This window comes from Temnothorax longispinosus, chromosome 11 (assembly GCF_030848805.1).
Source record: "Temnothorax longispinosus isolate EJ_2023e chromosome 11, Tlon_JGU_v1, whole genome shotgun sequence".
NCBI lineage: Eukaryota > Metazoa > Arthropoda > Insecta > Hymenoptera > Formicidae > Temnothorax > Temnothorax longispinosus.
This window is the reverse complement of record NC_092368.1, coordinates 9690231-9703273: the sequence shown is the minus strand read 5'-3', so window position 1 is coordinate 9703273 and position 13043 is coordinate 9690231. Positions and strand designations below refer to the sequence as shown.

The 13043-nt window shown below is 33.4% G+C and overlaps 2 protein-coding genes and 1 long non-coding RNA gene across 4 annotated transcripts; 2 read left to right on the top strand and 1 right to left on the bottom strand.

Annotated features, from left to right (window-relative positions):
• Window positions 1–278: 278 nt before the first annotated feature.
• LOC139821480 (GTPase-activating protein and VPS9 domain-containing protein 1-like) lies at window positions 279–2133 on the top strand. Of its 2 annotated transcripts, none has more exons than XM_071792524.1 (4): window positions 279–769; window positions 870–1081; window positions 1162–1553; window positions 1622–2133. In XM_071792524.1, exons 2-4 carry the CDS (start codon window positions 1057–1059, stop codon window positions 1658–1660), a joined length of 456 nt encoding a protein of 151 aa, XP_071648625.1. In that variant the 5' UTR covers window positions 279–769; window positions 870–1056; the 3' UTR covers window positions 1661–2133. The 2 variants fall into 2 exon arrangements, with proteins under 2 accessions (XP_071648625.1, XP_071648624.1); XM_071792523.1 differs by having other exon boundaries at window positions 281–769; window positions 1162–1537.
• Window positions 2134–5409: 3276 nt separating this feature from the next.
• Window positions 5410–7108, bottom strand: LOC139822321 (uncharacterized). The gene is made up of 6 exons (XM_071793930.1): window positions 7097–7108; window positions 6865–6997; window positions 6553–6759; window positions 6118–6304; window positions 5818–6041; window positions 5410–5621 (listed from the first exon to the last, which is right to left on the bottom strand). The coding sequence occupies exons 1-6, from the start codon at window positions 7106–7108 to the stop codon at window positions 5410–5412; spliced, it is 975 nt and encodes a 324-aa protein (XP_071650031.1).
• Window positions 7109–7907: 799 nt separating this feature from the next.
• Window positions 7908–10319, top strand: LOC139821483 (uncharacterized). The gene is made up of 4 exons (XR_011734266.1): window positions 7908–8041; window positions 8510–8596; window positions 8811–8878; window positions 9994–10319. It is a non-coding gene; the product is annotated as an uncharacterized lncRNA (long non-coding RNA).
• The last annotated feature ends 2724 nt before the right edge of the window (window positions 10320–13043 follow it).

Sequence of the window (13043 nt, the reverse complement as noted above, 5' to 3'; positions counted from 1 at the left end):
CATCACGAAACTTTCCAATCCCTAACCTGGCATTTAGTGGTATAATATTTTTGTGTCGGAATTGGATGGGATTCAAAAAAGACAAAATCTTTCCAAAATAAGGAATTCCATGATATTGAAACTATTTCAATCTCTTTTTTGGACAGAATGGAATTTGGAAAGTCCTTAATTGAATTTCTGGCAATCCCGTTTTAATTCTTTTCAATCTTTTTTCGTTTGCTGGGCTAACAAGCTGCTGATTGTGCGCATTGTCGAGACAATTTGCGGTTGCTTTACCGGTCCACAGACCGATGAGAGTGTGCAGCTGCAGATTATTAAAGCTCTGCTGACTGTAATGACAAGTCAGCATGTGGAGGTATACGAGGGTACGGTACTGTTAACAATTCGTACTGTTTACAACGTTTACTTGTCGTCGCGCAACCTGGTGAATCAAACAACAGCCTGTGCGACTCTCACGCAGATGATCAACGTGATCTTCGCGCAAATGGAGACTCAGGCGGAGGAAGAGAACGTGAGGCTTGATGGGGAACATCAGCAGGAGGGTTCTGTCATAGCAAACGGCAAAACTGAAGCTGAGCTAAGTCTTAGTTAGCTAAGTCTAACTAGCTCATCTTCATGAAACTTTACGTTGCGTGCGTCTATTTAATGACGATGGATGTAGAAAGCTCTTCAAATCACTTCGAGAAGATTATCAAAAGCGATCTCCTTATATCGCATATTTAATCAGATGTCGTCAGGGATTGCTGTCGACATTAGCTCACTTAGATAGGTACTGTTTATATATAAATATCATCTTTGTATGTAATGTATAAGTAAATGTAAGATGTTTAAATGTAAGATGTTAACCGTTTAACAATAATATTTTTCAGATTATGCGTGCGAGTTAAGTGCGATCGGGATGCTATCAATAATCATCTTGTATCCGTTTGTGTGAGGGTATTTTTGGAAAAAAAGAAGGCTTTCCTCCTGCATTTCTGCGAAGAGTTTAAAAAGCTTACGCTAGCTGACGAGAAACAGGATCTCGTGGATAATTTTCTAGGGAAGGTCCACGTGGAAATGGACAACGATCCGATTTGGCAATGTACATGAATATAATTATTTATCTCGCAATTGATCTTAGCGGAGTGCTCAGAGACGTCTGAACTTACTTCTTACTTTCAGCGGCAAGCGCCAACCAGTTAGATTTGGCGAGAGTCGTGGTGGAAAGAACCATCATGGCACGGTTATACCACAATGCGCTCTATCTAAATGAAGATGGAGATGTATATAGGGACCAGCTTTTTCACGGTCATATCAATATGTTGGCAAAGGTCGTAACTTCAAATCACAGGGACCTACGCATTTCAAAAGTTTATCATTACGAATGCCCCTGGTCATGGGCGCAGGCTGAATTGGCTGTGATATCGGCGTATAAGACTCCTAGGGATAAGTTGCAGTGTGTATTTTGTTGCGCGACTACCATCATGAATCTCTTCTCCATGGCATCGAAAAGAGGCATACCTGCTGCCGACGATCTGACTCCCGTGCTGGTCTACAGGTATGTCATAATCAAGGTATGCGATTGAAAAGAAAATTGTGATTTTAGCAAGAAGAGTGATTGTTAACGTGTGCTTAATTTCAGACTAATCCGCCGTCGTTGTATCGACTGTTCAATATGTAGACAGCTTTTACGGGAATCGATTGGAGGGAGAAGAACAATATTGGTAGACGCAGTTCTGCGCCGCGATCGAGTTAAAACAATGGATTAACAGTTTCTCAAGAGTATCACGATAAATAAGATTAGATTCGATGCTGGTGATAATGTAGAAATGTATCATAATCATAATTTGACGATTTCATAAAGAAGAAGACCAATATCTTGTGTAAAGCTAGCTAAACAGTTTTATGCTTCCAGTATCAATTAAAATTCTTAAATAGCCTCTTAAATAGTCTAACTGTTAGTTCTTTCGCACGTTATTATGTAACATTAGCAAAGACTGAATCAGATTATACGTAAAGTGTGGCTTTATCTTTATTTGTAACTCTATTGTACAATGTCACAGGACATCGAAAAAAAAAGAAACGTTTAGATATTCTATAATTTATGTACAATACAGAACTTATAGAGAATTGATAACCATTTAGCAGGATAAACTGTGTTGGCGTACTCTTTCTACATGCGCACCTTCCTCAAGAGCCGAGACTCGAACCAGATCCGTGAAAAATATCGCCAATTTCGTAGAGCTTTTGTACAGTTTTACTCTAGGAATATCGCGAGAGAAAGAAAGACTTCGGAGATTTTTATCTGAATCGATCGACATAAAGAGAGAGCATAGTAAAGAAGCTATTAGCTTTCGAGAATTTAAACGCATAATACTTTGTTATAATACTATGAGCGAATTAGTTTACGTCACTCTGTCAAGTTTTAATATTAAATTACTAATAATATGTCGATATCGGTAGTTTAATAATAATACATTTAAAAGCGCTCAATTTAAAAGTAGGGCAATCCTAATAAACGACTGTAAAAAAAATTCAAGGTGGAACGCAATGGACAATCCGGTTGCTCTGACATGCTAACTTAAATGGCAAAAAGTACTTCTCGCAGCGGTAATGACATTTGAGTCTCTTTTAATTGGGTTGTGGCAGGGCGTTTGAGATAACCTGCTCTTCACCCTGCACAGCTGGTACATCTTTACAAACTTAATTAGCAACTATCGCTCATAGTTACAGGCTTATTAGCCTGTATATTTATTTATTTTAGTATAAAATAATTTTTAAAACGTTCATATTAATTATGATTGCAGACGGACCTTCGGGACCACTAGCGCCTTCTTCTTTTAACATGAATAACTAAAAATCTATATTTCGGCTAATTACCGAGTTTATAAATATTTAATTAAAATTATCTGGGTGACTCACAAACCTTTTTAATCACACTTCATAACTCTTCATACAAAATACAAACGATTCCGTATAAAAACTTTTATTAATTTAGCTATTTCGGCTAAATGCATGGTGTAAAAATAATTAATTAATTACAATTAAACGAATGACTCACAAACCTTTTCAATTGCACTTCAAAAGTCTTCATACGAAATACAAACGATTTCATATGGTAGATTCTTTCCCAGACATTCATTTCCGGTCAAATACATACGAATATAAGGTTAACGTCATACGGAATCTCGTGAATAGAGCTATTTTGCTTTCTAATACCCGGTTTCATTCTACCAATGTCTCAACAGTCAAGAAAATACTTTTGAATAACTGTTTCCCGATTGATGTCGTCAACAAATATATTATTGTCCGACTTGGTGAGTTAAAAAAAAGGAAATAATTCAGTTGACGCAAGTGCAGGCACTGGTGTGCGTCGAGATTCTGTCAATTTTATGACGGTGCCGTATGTTGAAGGCCTTAGGGTGCGGTCACACGATACGGGAACAGCATGCGGGACGGAGGATGCGTGATTCGAACAGCCAATCAGCGCTCTTCCGCATTTTTTTATCCCGCATGTATTTCGTGCCCTGTGCACATAGTGCGTGAAAGACCCGAAAATGACGCGTTCCGGGAAATAAATATATAATTTAAGACATAATTATTTAACAAAAACAGTAATATTTGTTAATTTTATTCAACTATACTATTTAAAATATTGAAATAAGCATTACTCTGTGATAGTATTGAACAAATTTTATTTAAACATTATATTATTACAAAAATTATTTTTGAATTCTATAACGCATTTTTGGTCATTTTCCCGTATCGTATCGTGTGCACAGGGCATACTAAAATCTTGCGTATGCGTCATTGTTGATCTGTGTCTAGAATTCTAGAGCAAAGATTAAAAATGGATAATAAATTGTTATAATGTTACAAGAAGCTATTAAAATTTTTATAAAATTTTATGTGAAAACTCTAATGTTACCTTATCGAAAGGAGAAAATGAGATTAACGTTAACCAAACTTTTTATATTGTACGAAACAATGTCGAAAAAGAAAGTTGAAAGAAGTGTATGGGTTAGGCCAATTTATACTATGGAACAACGGTTTCTTCAAGGAGACAGTGACAATTTAGTTACAATGTTAAGAACAACAGATCCATCCTTGTATTTTAATTATTTCAAAATGCAAATGGATATTTTTGATAAACTGTTTGTCTTAGTGGGTCCTAAAATTGAAAAAGAATGTGTTATAAGGGAACCAATTCCCTCTCGAACAAGGCTTGAAATTTGTATTAGATATTTAGCCAGTGGTGATAGCATGAAGTCTGTAGGATATGCCTTTAGAGTTGCTCCAAACACAGTTTCTAAAATTGTGCATGAAACTTGTAATAAAATTTGGAAAAAATTAAAAGATATAGTTATGCCTGTACCAAGTACACAAGAATGGAAAAAGATAGCGGAAAATTTTGAAGAACTGTGGAATTTTCCTCATTGTATTGGAGCGATCGATGGAAGGCACATGGTAATAGAGGTAATAATTTATTTTAGCTTTCTCTTTATTTAAGGTATATTGATACAAATATGTTATAAATGCTTAATTACATTTCAGGCTCCTCCGCATAGTGGTTCCACTTACTTCAATTATAAAAAAAATTTCAGCATTAATTTCACCGGTGTTTTCGATGCACACTATCGATTCATTTTGATTGATGTTGGAGCAAAAGGTCGTCGCAGCGATGGTGGAGTGTTTGCTGATAGCAGTATACAATCGGGATTACATTCAAACACTTTAAATGTACCTTTGCCTGCTCCAGTTGGTGAAAGAGAGCTTCCATATGTTTTGGTTGGCGACGAAGCATATCCTTTAGCACCGTACTTGATGCGACCTTATCCAAGAAGATCAAATCTTGACTTAAGAAAAAAGGTGTACAATTATCGTCTCAGCAGAGCAAGGCGTATCATTGAAAATGCCTTTGGCATTTTGGTAGCAAGATGGAGAATCTTTCGTAGGCCTATAAATACCTCCATTTCCAGAGCAAACAAGATTATATTAGCTACAATACAATATGTTTACATAATTTCGTTATTACTAGCGAAATGAAAAAGCGTCCTCAAGAAAGACAATATTTGTTTTACAATGATTACGACAAGCAGCAAACATCATGCTTAACAACTTTGCCAAACAGAATTAACCAAGGTCTAACTTCACGTAATTTGCCAACGATTTACAGGGAAAGATTCGCTGATTATTTTTTCAATGAAGGTGCAATAGAATGGCAATGAGAGAAAGCTGAAAATAACGACTTTTAGCTTTTATTTTTTTTGTATTGTAATAAAGCTTTTTATTGTATTATAAAATTATTAAAGTATTATAAAATTAACGCAGTTAAATTTCCTTTTTATACACACTATTTCTATTGTATTGTACTTAATAATTATTACAAATATAAATATAAAAAGCATAAACAGATTACATATTAAAGAACTAATCATTTAAGAGACCTGCTTTTTCTTCAGCTTCTAACGCATTATTCATAATTTTCATTTGTAATAATCTACAATCCTTGTAGGATAATCTTCTTAAAATATCTCTTAACTGGATCAGAAACCCTTCAATACAATCAGCAGGTGTTCTTTCACTTAAAATTTTCCTCAAATTTTTTTTGAATTCTGCATCACCTGATTGTGTTTTTCGCCCTAAAACAAATAATTATTTACATTTATTTACAATATAATATGCATAATAATATACAATTCAAATGTCGAAAACAATACAGTTGTATTTATGACCATATAAATCTATTTTGATTCATTCTATTATCATTTATTCCATGGATTATTTATTTAATTTGTTAATAAATTGTTTGCGTTATTTAGAGCATAACAAATTTACGTTTTTCATGATGTGAAGAGATACTACTTGTACGAGACACACTTTTTCCTACTCCAAAAGTACTGTCATTTGTATTATTCTCTTCGATCATTTGGCTATCTGCAATACTGTTCTCATCATGTTCTTCTATTGTATCATTATGTTCTTGCATTGTATTGGAGTAATCGTCGGTGTCTAGGGCATCATTCACCAGTTCAGATTCTTTTGAAACATTACTTACAGAACTGTAAAGTTTTTAAAGACATAATTATCTTGAAAGTTGTATAAAATGTGCATTATTATTGATGGAATACTACTTACAGCCTTGAAATTATGGAATCATTTAAAAATTGCATTTGGTCAAAAAAGCGAAAACCATCTTTCTTTTTATCTGAAGTTGATGCTGCTGAACCACTTGGTGTGTATGCAGTCATTTTCTTTCTTGCTTTTATATAGCAATCACGAAGATTTCTCCAGCGCTTTTTAATACTATATACATCAAACTTATCTACAATAGATTAATGAATAAATATTTTGAAATAATTTTTTATAGAAGCTCATTGAAATGTCAATTTAATATCATAGGCTTTTGGTTCATCGATATAACGCATACTCATTTAAATAGTATATGTACAAAAATTTACATTCTCAAAGAATCTCATAAAAATAACTAATATTATTAAAAATTTAATAACAAAAGTTTTATTTTAAAAAATTGTAAGTGATATAAAAATTATGGTCACATAAAATATTTACCTTCCAGTTCCTTGCTTATTTCCAACCACGCTTCTTTCACAGATAAGGAACCTTTTTCCTTAACAGGGATTGTATGATTCCATAGCCTGGTTCGTACACCTTCGATGAGTATCTCATCATATAAACCCCACAGTTTGTCCTCTTTATTTTTATGTTTAACAGATGTTTTTTCTGTTGTACCATCTTCTTTATTATTTTTTACTAAAGCTGTATTGATACAATGATAATTATTTATTATGCATTTTTGATATAAATTATATGAAGAATTATAAATATAGGAAATGATAAATGTTGTTAAGAATGTAAGCAAACATCTAAATATAACGTTTGCGTCGTCCACATAAATATCTTCTTTTACAAAATCAATGTCGGCAAAGCATGAGTGTTCCGTTAAATTGAAATTTTTTTGTGGCAACAAAAAGTTGCAATGTTTGCACTGGTAATACTTGAAAAAAGTAATTTATATTTGTTATTGTTTATTTCAACACTAATAAATTAAACTTTTTTTTATACTTACATTACGACGTATTGAATCCTCCCTAACCTCTACGTCCATCTCCATAATGTTTTAGATAAATCTGAAGAATTTGGGCCTCCTCACCGATTTCGTTGAACTTGGGCTTAATTGACGCGTTTTTGCACAAAACGACCGAATCTGGCAGAAAAAAGTGTCGCTCTGCCCCGCGAAGCGAGATATTAACGGTTAAAGTAGTCACAAGTAGGTACCCACACAGCACATAATATTGCAGAAATATTGCAGTAATATTGCAATATAGTGGAAATATTACGTATTACAATGAAATATTTCAGAAATATTACTGATGTATTACACGTTTTTAAATAATATTGAAATATTACAGTAATATTGCTGCAATATATTGTTGAAATATAATACTTTAAGTAGCAAAATAATGTCAAATGACATTTTAATGACATCTTATTGACGTCATTAAGACGTTATTAAGGTATCACACAATCATACGTATTGCACAGATAATATATACCGGTTAAAGAATTTTGGACTGAAAGAAAGAAAAATCTAAATAAAAAAACGTGATGAAATCAAAAGAGACTGCTTTTGGGGAATAAAAGTGATTAAGATAAATTTTATAAGTGGTGGTATTTAATTTTATAACTTGTTATTTGTTTTGTAATAATAATAGGTAATTATATATACAATTAATTTTTAATTAAGAGCCAGTAAGTAAATTGATAATAAAATAAATGGATAAAATTTAAAAATATTTCTTATATAATCAATATTAAACTTTTCAAATTACGAGTTTGTCACACGGATAAACAGAACGTTTCTGAGTGCGTAAGTGGAGGGAAGAACGCTAGTGTGTGTGGCTAGTGTGTGTGGCTATGCGCTTGGTCGCAGCACCGACCCCCACCATTCCCGGTCTTCTCTCGCTGTCTCTTACATGGCTCCGTGGGACCACGCAATCACGAGTACGACACCGCACAGAAACAATCGTGTTAATTTCAGGTAATTTTTCTTTATTTAATAAATATTGTTCACACAAATATTTTTAAAAGTATTTTTGTATAATTATTACTAATATGTACATTGTACATATATATTTGGCGATTTGTCTTTAAATCCAAAAATAGAGATTACGTGGCATAATGGTCTGCAAAAACCACGTTAATATCATAAAAATCATTTCAATGACCATCTTAAAATACATATATTTGCCTTTATAACCTTATTGAACGAGTCTCTAATGAAATTATTTATTAACGGCTTCATACTTAAATCTTGATGCTAACTTAACCTCAAAATTTTTAACAGTTTAATCCAACTGGAGCCCTTAGTTGGAGATACGTGATAGAAATATGCCGACCCCAAATCTCCTAAAAAGCAGTTTAATCATTAATTAAATGATTTAACCATAATTATTTAACCATTTACATGATTTTATAATAATTATTGTTCTTATGCTATATGTTACAGTATTGCTTTCCATCAGTGGATGTTCATGCAGTCCAGAGCAGCACCAAGTAGTTTGATAGAAGAGCAAAAGATTTATTTATTAGATATGTAAGTAAGAAAAAGTTAAATTTGATATAAACCATACTTTCCAATATTAATCGTCAATACTGAAAATCCAAAGTATACGTGTAACATCAACTACAGATTTTCAGTATACATAGATAGTGAATATCACAATACAGATTCATACTTAACCTACTTTTATGTTTAAAATATATAATTAGATGTAAATAATAATTACTGTTTTTGTATTATGTTGCAGAGCAGCACCAAGCAGTTTGATTTCTATCAAACTCTTCTGAGCGACAGCTTCATTTATTAGATACATAAGTAAGAAATATTTAAACTTGGTATAAACTGCGTTCCAATATTTTAATATCCAGTACTGAAAATCTAAAGTGTATGTATAACATTAACCATATATTTTCAGTATAGACAATGATATCGGAACACGTCATACTTAACCCTTATGTTTTAATATGTAATTATGTATGAAATAAACAGGGTAATTTTTATTTCGTGTGCCAATCATCTCCGCTATAATTATCTCAGAAAGTATTGATTTATTGGAAAAATGTTTCAGATAAAAGTTGGAGAGTTCAAGGAGGACCAATAGACAATTTTATTAGATTTTGAGTCCGGGACCTGTGTTAAGCCTAATAGGATCCAAGTCAAATTATTTAAATAAAAACCCTCTTTTTATGGTATCATCTTTTTCTACTAATTAATATGAACAACTTTTGTCTGAAACATTTTTTTATTTGCCTTATACTTTTTGAGATATTCAAGGAAAACTTGGTATTTTTTTCAATATTTAACTTACAATAGATGTTTGTCAATAAATGTTCGTCGAAGTGAAAAGTGGTACAAGACTTTTTGACTTGATTAGGTTTCAAGAATATACTGTTGCAATAGTATTCTAATTTCTTCAAATAATTGTGTACACATGAAAGCTTCAAGAAAATGTATACACAAATATTTAAAGAAATTAGGGTATTATTGCAATAGCATATTCTTGAGACCATATCAAGTCAAAAAGTCTTGTATCATTTTCCCCTCCGATAAGCATTTATCAAGATATAAGCTAAATATTAAAAAAATTACCAAATTTTTCTTGAATATCTCAAAAAGTATAAGGCAAATAAAAAATGTTTCAGACAAAAGTTGTTTATATTAATTAGTAGAAAAAGATGATGTAATAAAAAAGGGAGTTTTTATTTAAAAAATTTGACTTGGACCCTACTGGGCTCAACATGGGTTCCAGACTTAAAATCTAATAAGATCATCCATTATTCCTCTATAAACCCTCCAACTTTTATCTGAAACATTTTTCCAATAAACCAATACTTTCCGAGATAATTAGTGAGGATAATTGGCATACAAAATAAAACTCACCTTGTATAATTAGATAAAATAATAATTACAGTTTTTGTATTATGTTATAGTGTTACGTCATTCTTTATCAGTGAAAATTCATACAGTGCAGAGTAGCATGGAGCAGTTTTGAAGAAGAAAGAGATAGAAAGATAATATCAATATTATTTTCTTAATATTGTATGTAATACTATTATTAAAAATAACAATTTGATAAAATTTAATAATATTCATTAAAATGTTTTAATTTTTAGCAATATTAAATAAATATTATCTAATATTACACAAATAATATTATTGCGTTTACAATATCAATATTATTTTAAAATTGTATGTAACAATACTATTAAAAATAATTTAATAAAATTTAATAAAAATTATTAAAATGGTTTTTTAATTCCTAGCAATATTATACAAATATCACGCAAATATTATAGTAATATTACCGTAATATTATTGATATATTACTGATATATTATTGATATATTACTGATATATATATCAGTAATATTACTGATATTCATTTTCGCGGACATTTTAATATTACTGATATATATCAGTAATATTACTGCAATATTTCTGATATATTTCATTGTAATATTGCAATGAAAAAATAATATTGCTGCAATATTTCTGCAATATTATGTGCTGTGTGGGTAGTAACGCAAACGCATACGGGAAAGGTACAGAAAAATGCGGAAGAGCGCTGATTGGCTGTTCGAATCACGCATCCTCTGCCCCGCATGCCATGATGCGTCATGCGTGATGCGGGATAGGCGTCCGTCATAGCAACAACTAATCAGAGCTATCCCGCATAACGCATCCCGCTTGATTTTCGTCCGCCCTGTGCACATGGTACGGAATTTAGCCAAAAATTCGGCTACAGAATTTAAAAATATTTTTTCAAGTTGTAATCAGAGCTATCCCGCATAACGCATCCCGCTTGATTTTCGTCCGCCCTGTGCACATGGTACGAAATTTAGCCAAAAATTCGGCTACAGAATTTAAAAATATTTTTTCAAGTTGTAAATTGTATTGACGAAGTTTTTAATAATGTAAAGACAAAGGTAAAATTAATATTGAAGAGTATTATACATTTCGTGAATCAATAAAATATCGTCTAAAAAAAATTATTTTTTAATTTATGTTTTTACATAAACGCGTTATAACCCCCTTTTCTCTCTCTCTCTCTCTCTCTCTCCCGTACCATGTGCACAGGGCGGACGAAAATCAAGCGGGATGCGTTATGCGGGATAGCTCTGATTGGTTGTTGCTATGACGGACGCCTATCCCGCATCACGCATGACGCATTATGTGACCGCAGCCTTAGTGCTAATATTGATCGTACCATGAGAGGTGTCAAATTTAAGACACTTCTTACCGTCCCGAAGAAATTAGATTGTATAATTAAGAAGGGGAAAGACAGATTGCCGCCTTTCAAACAAACCGAGCTTGTATATGAGATCGACTGTGCAAATTGCAATTCTTGTTACATTGGACAAACTAAAAGGCATTTAGAGACACGCATAAAAGAACATCAGAGCGACATAAAAAAACATGTCAATAATCATTCGGTTGTCACTAAATATTGTCTTACTCATAATCATGATTTCGATTGGCTCAATCCGAAAGTTTTGTATAAAGAAAGTTATTATGTACGTGAGCAGGTAGTAAGTCACACAATGTATACAATAAGTCGTCTTTATTGCGTGCGAGGCAGCGGTCATGCGACCGAGTCGGCTGTTACAATATGTCTGCCCGAAGGCTCTCATTCTTTTTGGCTGGACCGGAAACTCACTATCGTGCCCTCTTGCGGTTGCACTCTTATGGCTATCGTGCCCTCTCGCGGTTGCACTCTCAGGGCGGTTTATTCAACTTACGAACATAACAGTTTCCTCCCTCCCTTAGGAAATACTTACAACTAGTTACATTAAGAAGTTATAAGTATAACGCAACATCCTGAACTACACTATCTACAGGTCAAGCTTCTCAGGAGCCTTCCTTGTTCGCTTAGACCTACGTAATTCTACAGTCTTAGGTATTTCTGCTTTGGCTTCTAAGTCTCTATCGAGAGCTATCTCGGGTGCGGTTATTACATTAGGGGGTACAGTCTCCAACTCCCTATTTTTAGGCCTATCCTCCGTATTCCGTTCGGTCGGACGCTCGTCGGCTACGCTTTCTGTTCCGCTTTCCGAAACCTGATCTCGATCTAGCAACCTTGGTATATCGCATTCGTATTTCTGACTCCGTTGGGTGAGAGGCTCTGGCTGTAGTAACTGATCGCTTGCTGTGTTCTCTCCTATCTTTCGTATCTGATCAATATGTTTTCTCCAGATTTTACCGTCATCCAACCGTATCGTATATATAAGTTTTCCTAACTTTTGTACAACTCTACCAAATTTCCACTTATCCTCGTGAATATAGTCTCTAACCGCCACTCTTTCCCCCTCCGCGAAGTTTCTAATCCCTTGTTCGCTCATCGCTTCTTGCTTTACATGCTCGATGGCTGGTTTCAAAAGATCTAAACGTGTACGTAAGTTATTCCGATTGAGAAAAAGTGTTGCTGGGGGTTTGTTGGTTACGCTGTGTGGTGTAATTCTGTATTGTAGGAGGAATTTACACAACATTCTATCTTTCTCTTCGTTAGTTCCTTGCCAGTGCAATGCTCTTAAACTTTGTTTCACTGTCTGTACGTATCGCTCTGCCATACCATTTGTAGCCGGATGGTATGATGGACTAAATTTGTGAAAAATACCATTTTCCTTCATAAAATTCCTAAATTCATGAGCCGTGAACTGTCTTCCATTGTCGCTAACTAGAACTTTAGGTAACCCGAATTGAGAGAAGATTCTACGACAAATTTGTATAGTAGTCGCAGTTGTCATATCTTTTGTTATGTAAATCTCTGGCCAACGCGAGTAAGCATCGACTAATATCAATAAGTATGTATTATAGAACGGACCCGCATAGTCTACATGAACCCTTTGAAACGGTTCCGTAGTTTTTTCCCATGGATGCCACGTGACTTTACTAGGGTCGTTCCTAATTTTATTACATTCGAAACAATTTTTCGCTAATTGTTCTATATCTTTTGTGTAGTTAGGCCACCATATGTAACTTC

Coding starts and splice junctions, on each gene's coding strand:
- LOC139821480 (XM_071792523.1), top strand. CDS start 1,057: ATGGACAACGATCCGATTTGGCAAT. Junction 1,082..1,161: donor CAACGATCCGATTTGGCAAT/GTACATGAATAT, acceptor TCTTACTTTCAG/CGGCAAGCGCCAACCAGTTA. Junction 1,538..1,621: donor ACTCCCGTGCTGGTCTACAG/GTATGTCATAAT, acceptor GCTTAATTTCAG/ACTAATCCGCCGTCGTTGTA.
- LOC139822321 (XM_071793930.1), bottom strand. Junction 6,305..6,552: donor AATAAGCAAGGAACTGGAAG/GTAAATATTTTA, acceptor AATCTATTGTAG/ATAAGTTTGATGTATATAGT. Junction 5,622..5,817: donor CTCTTCACATCATGAAAAAC/GTAAATTTGTTA, acceptor TATTTGTTTTAG/GGCGAAAAACACAATCAGGT.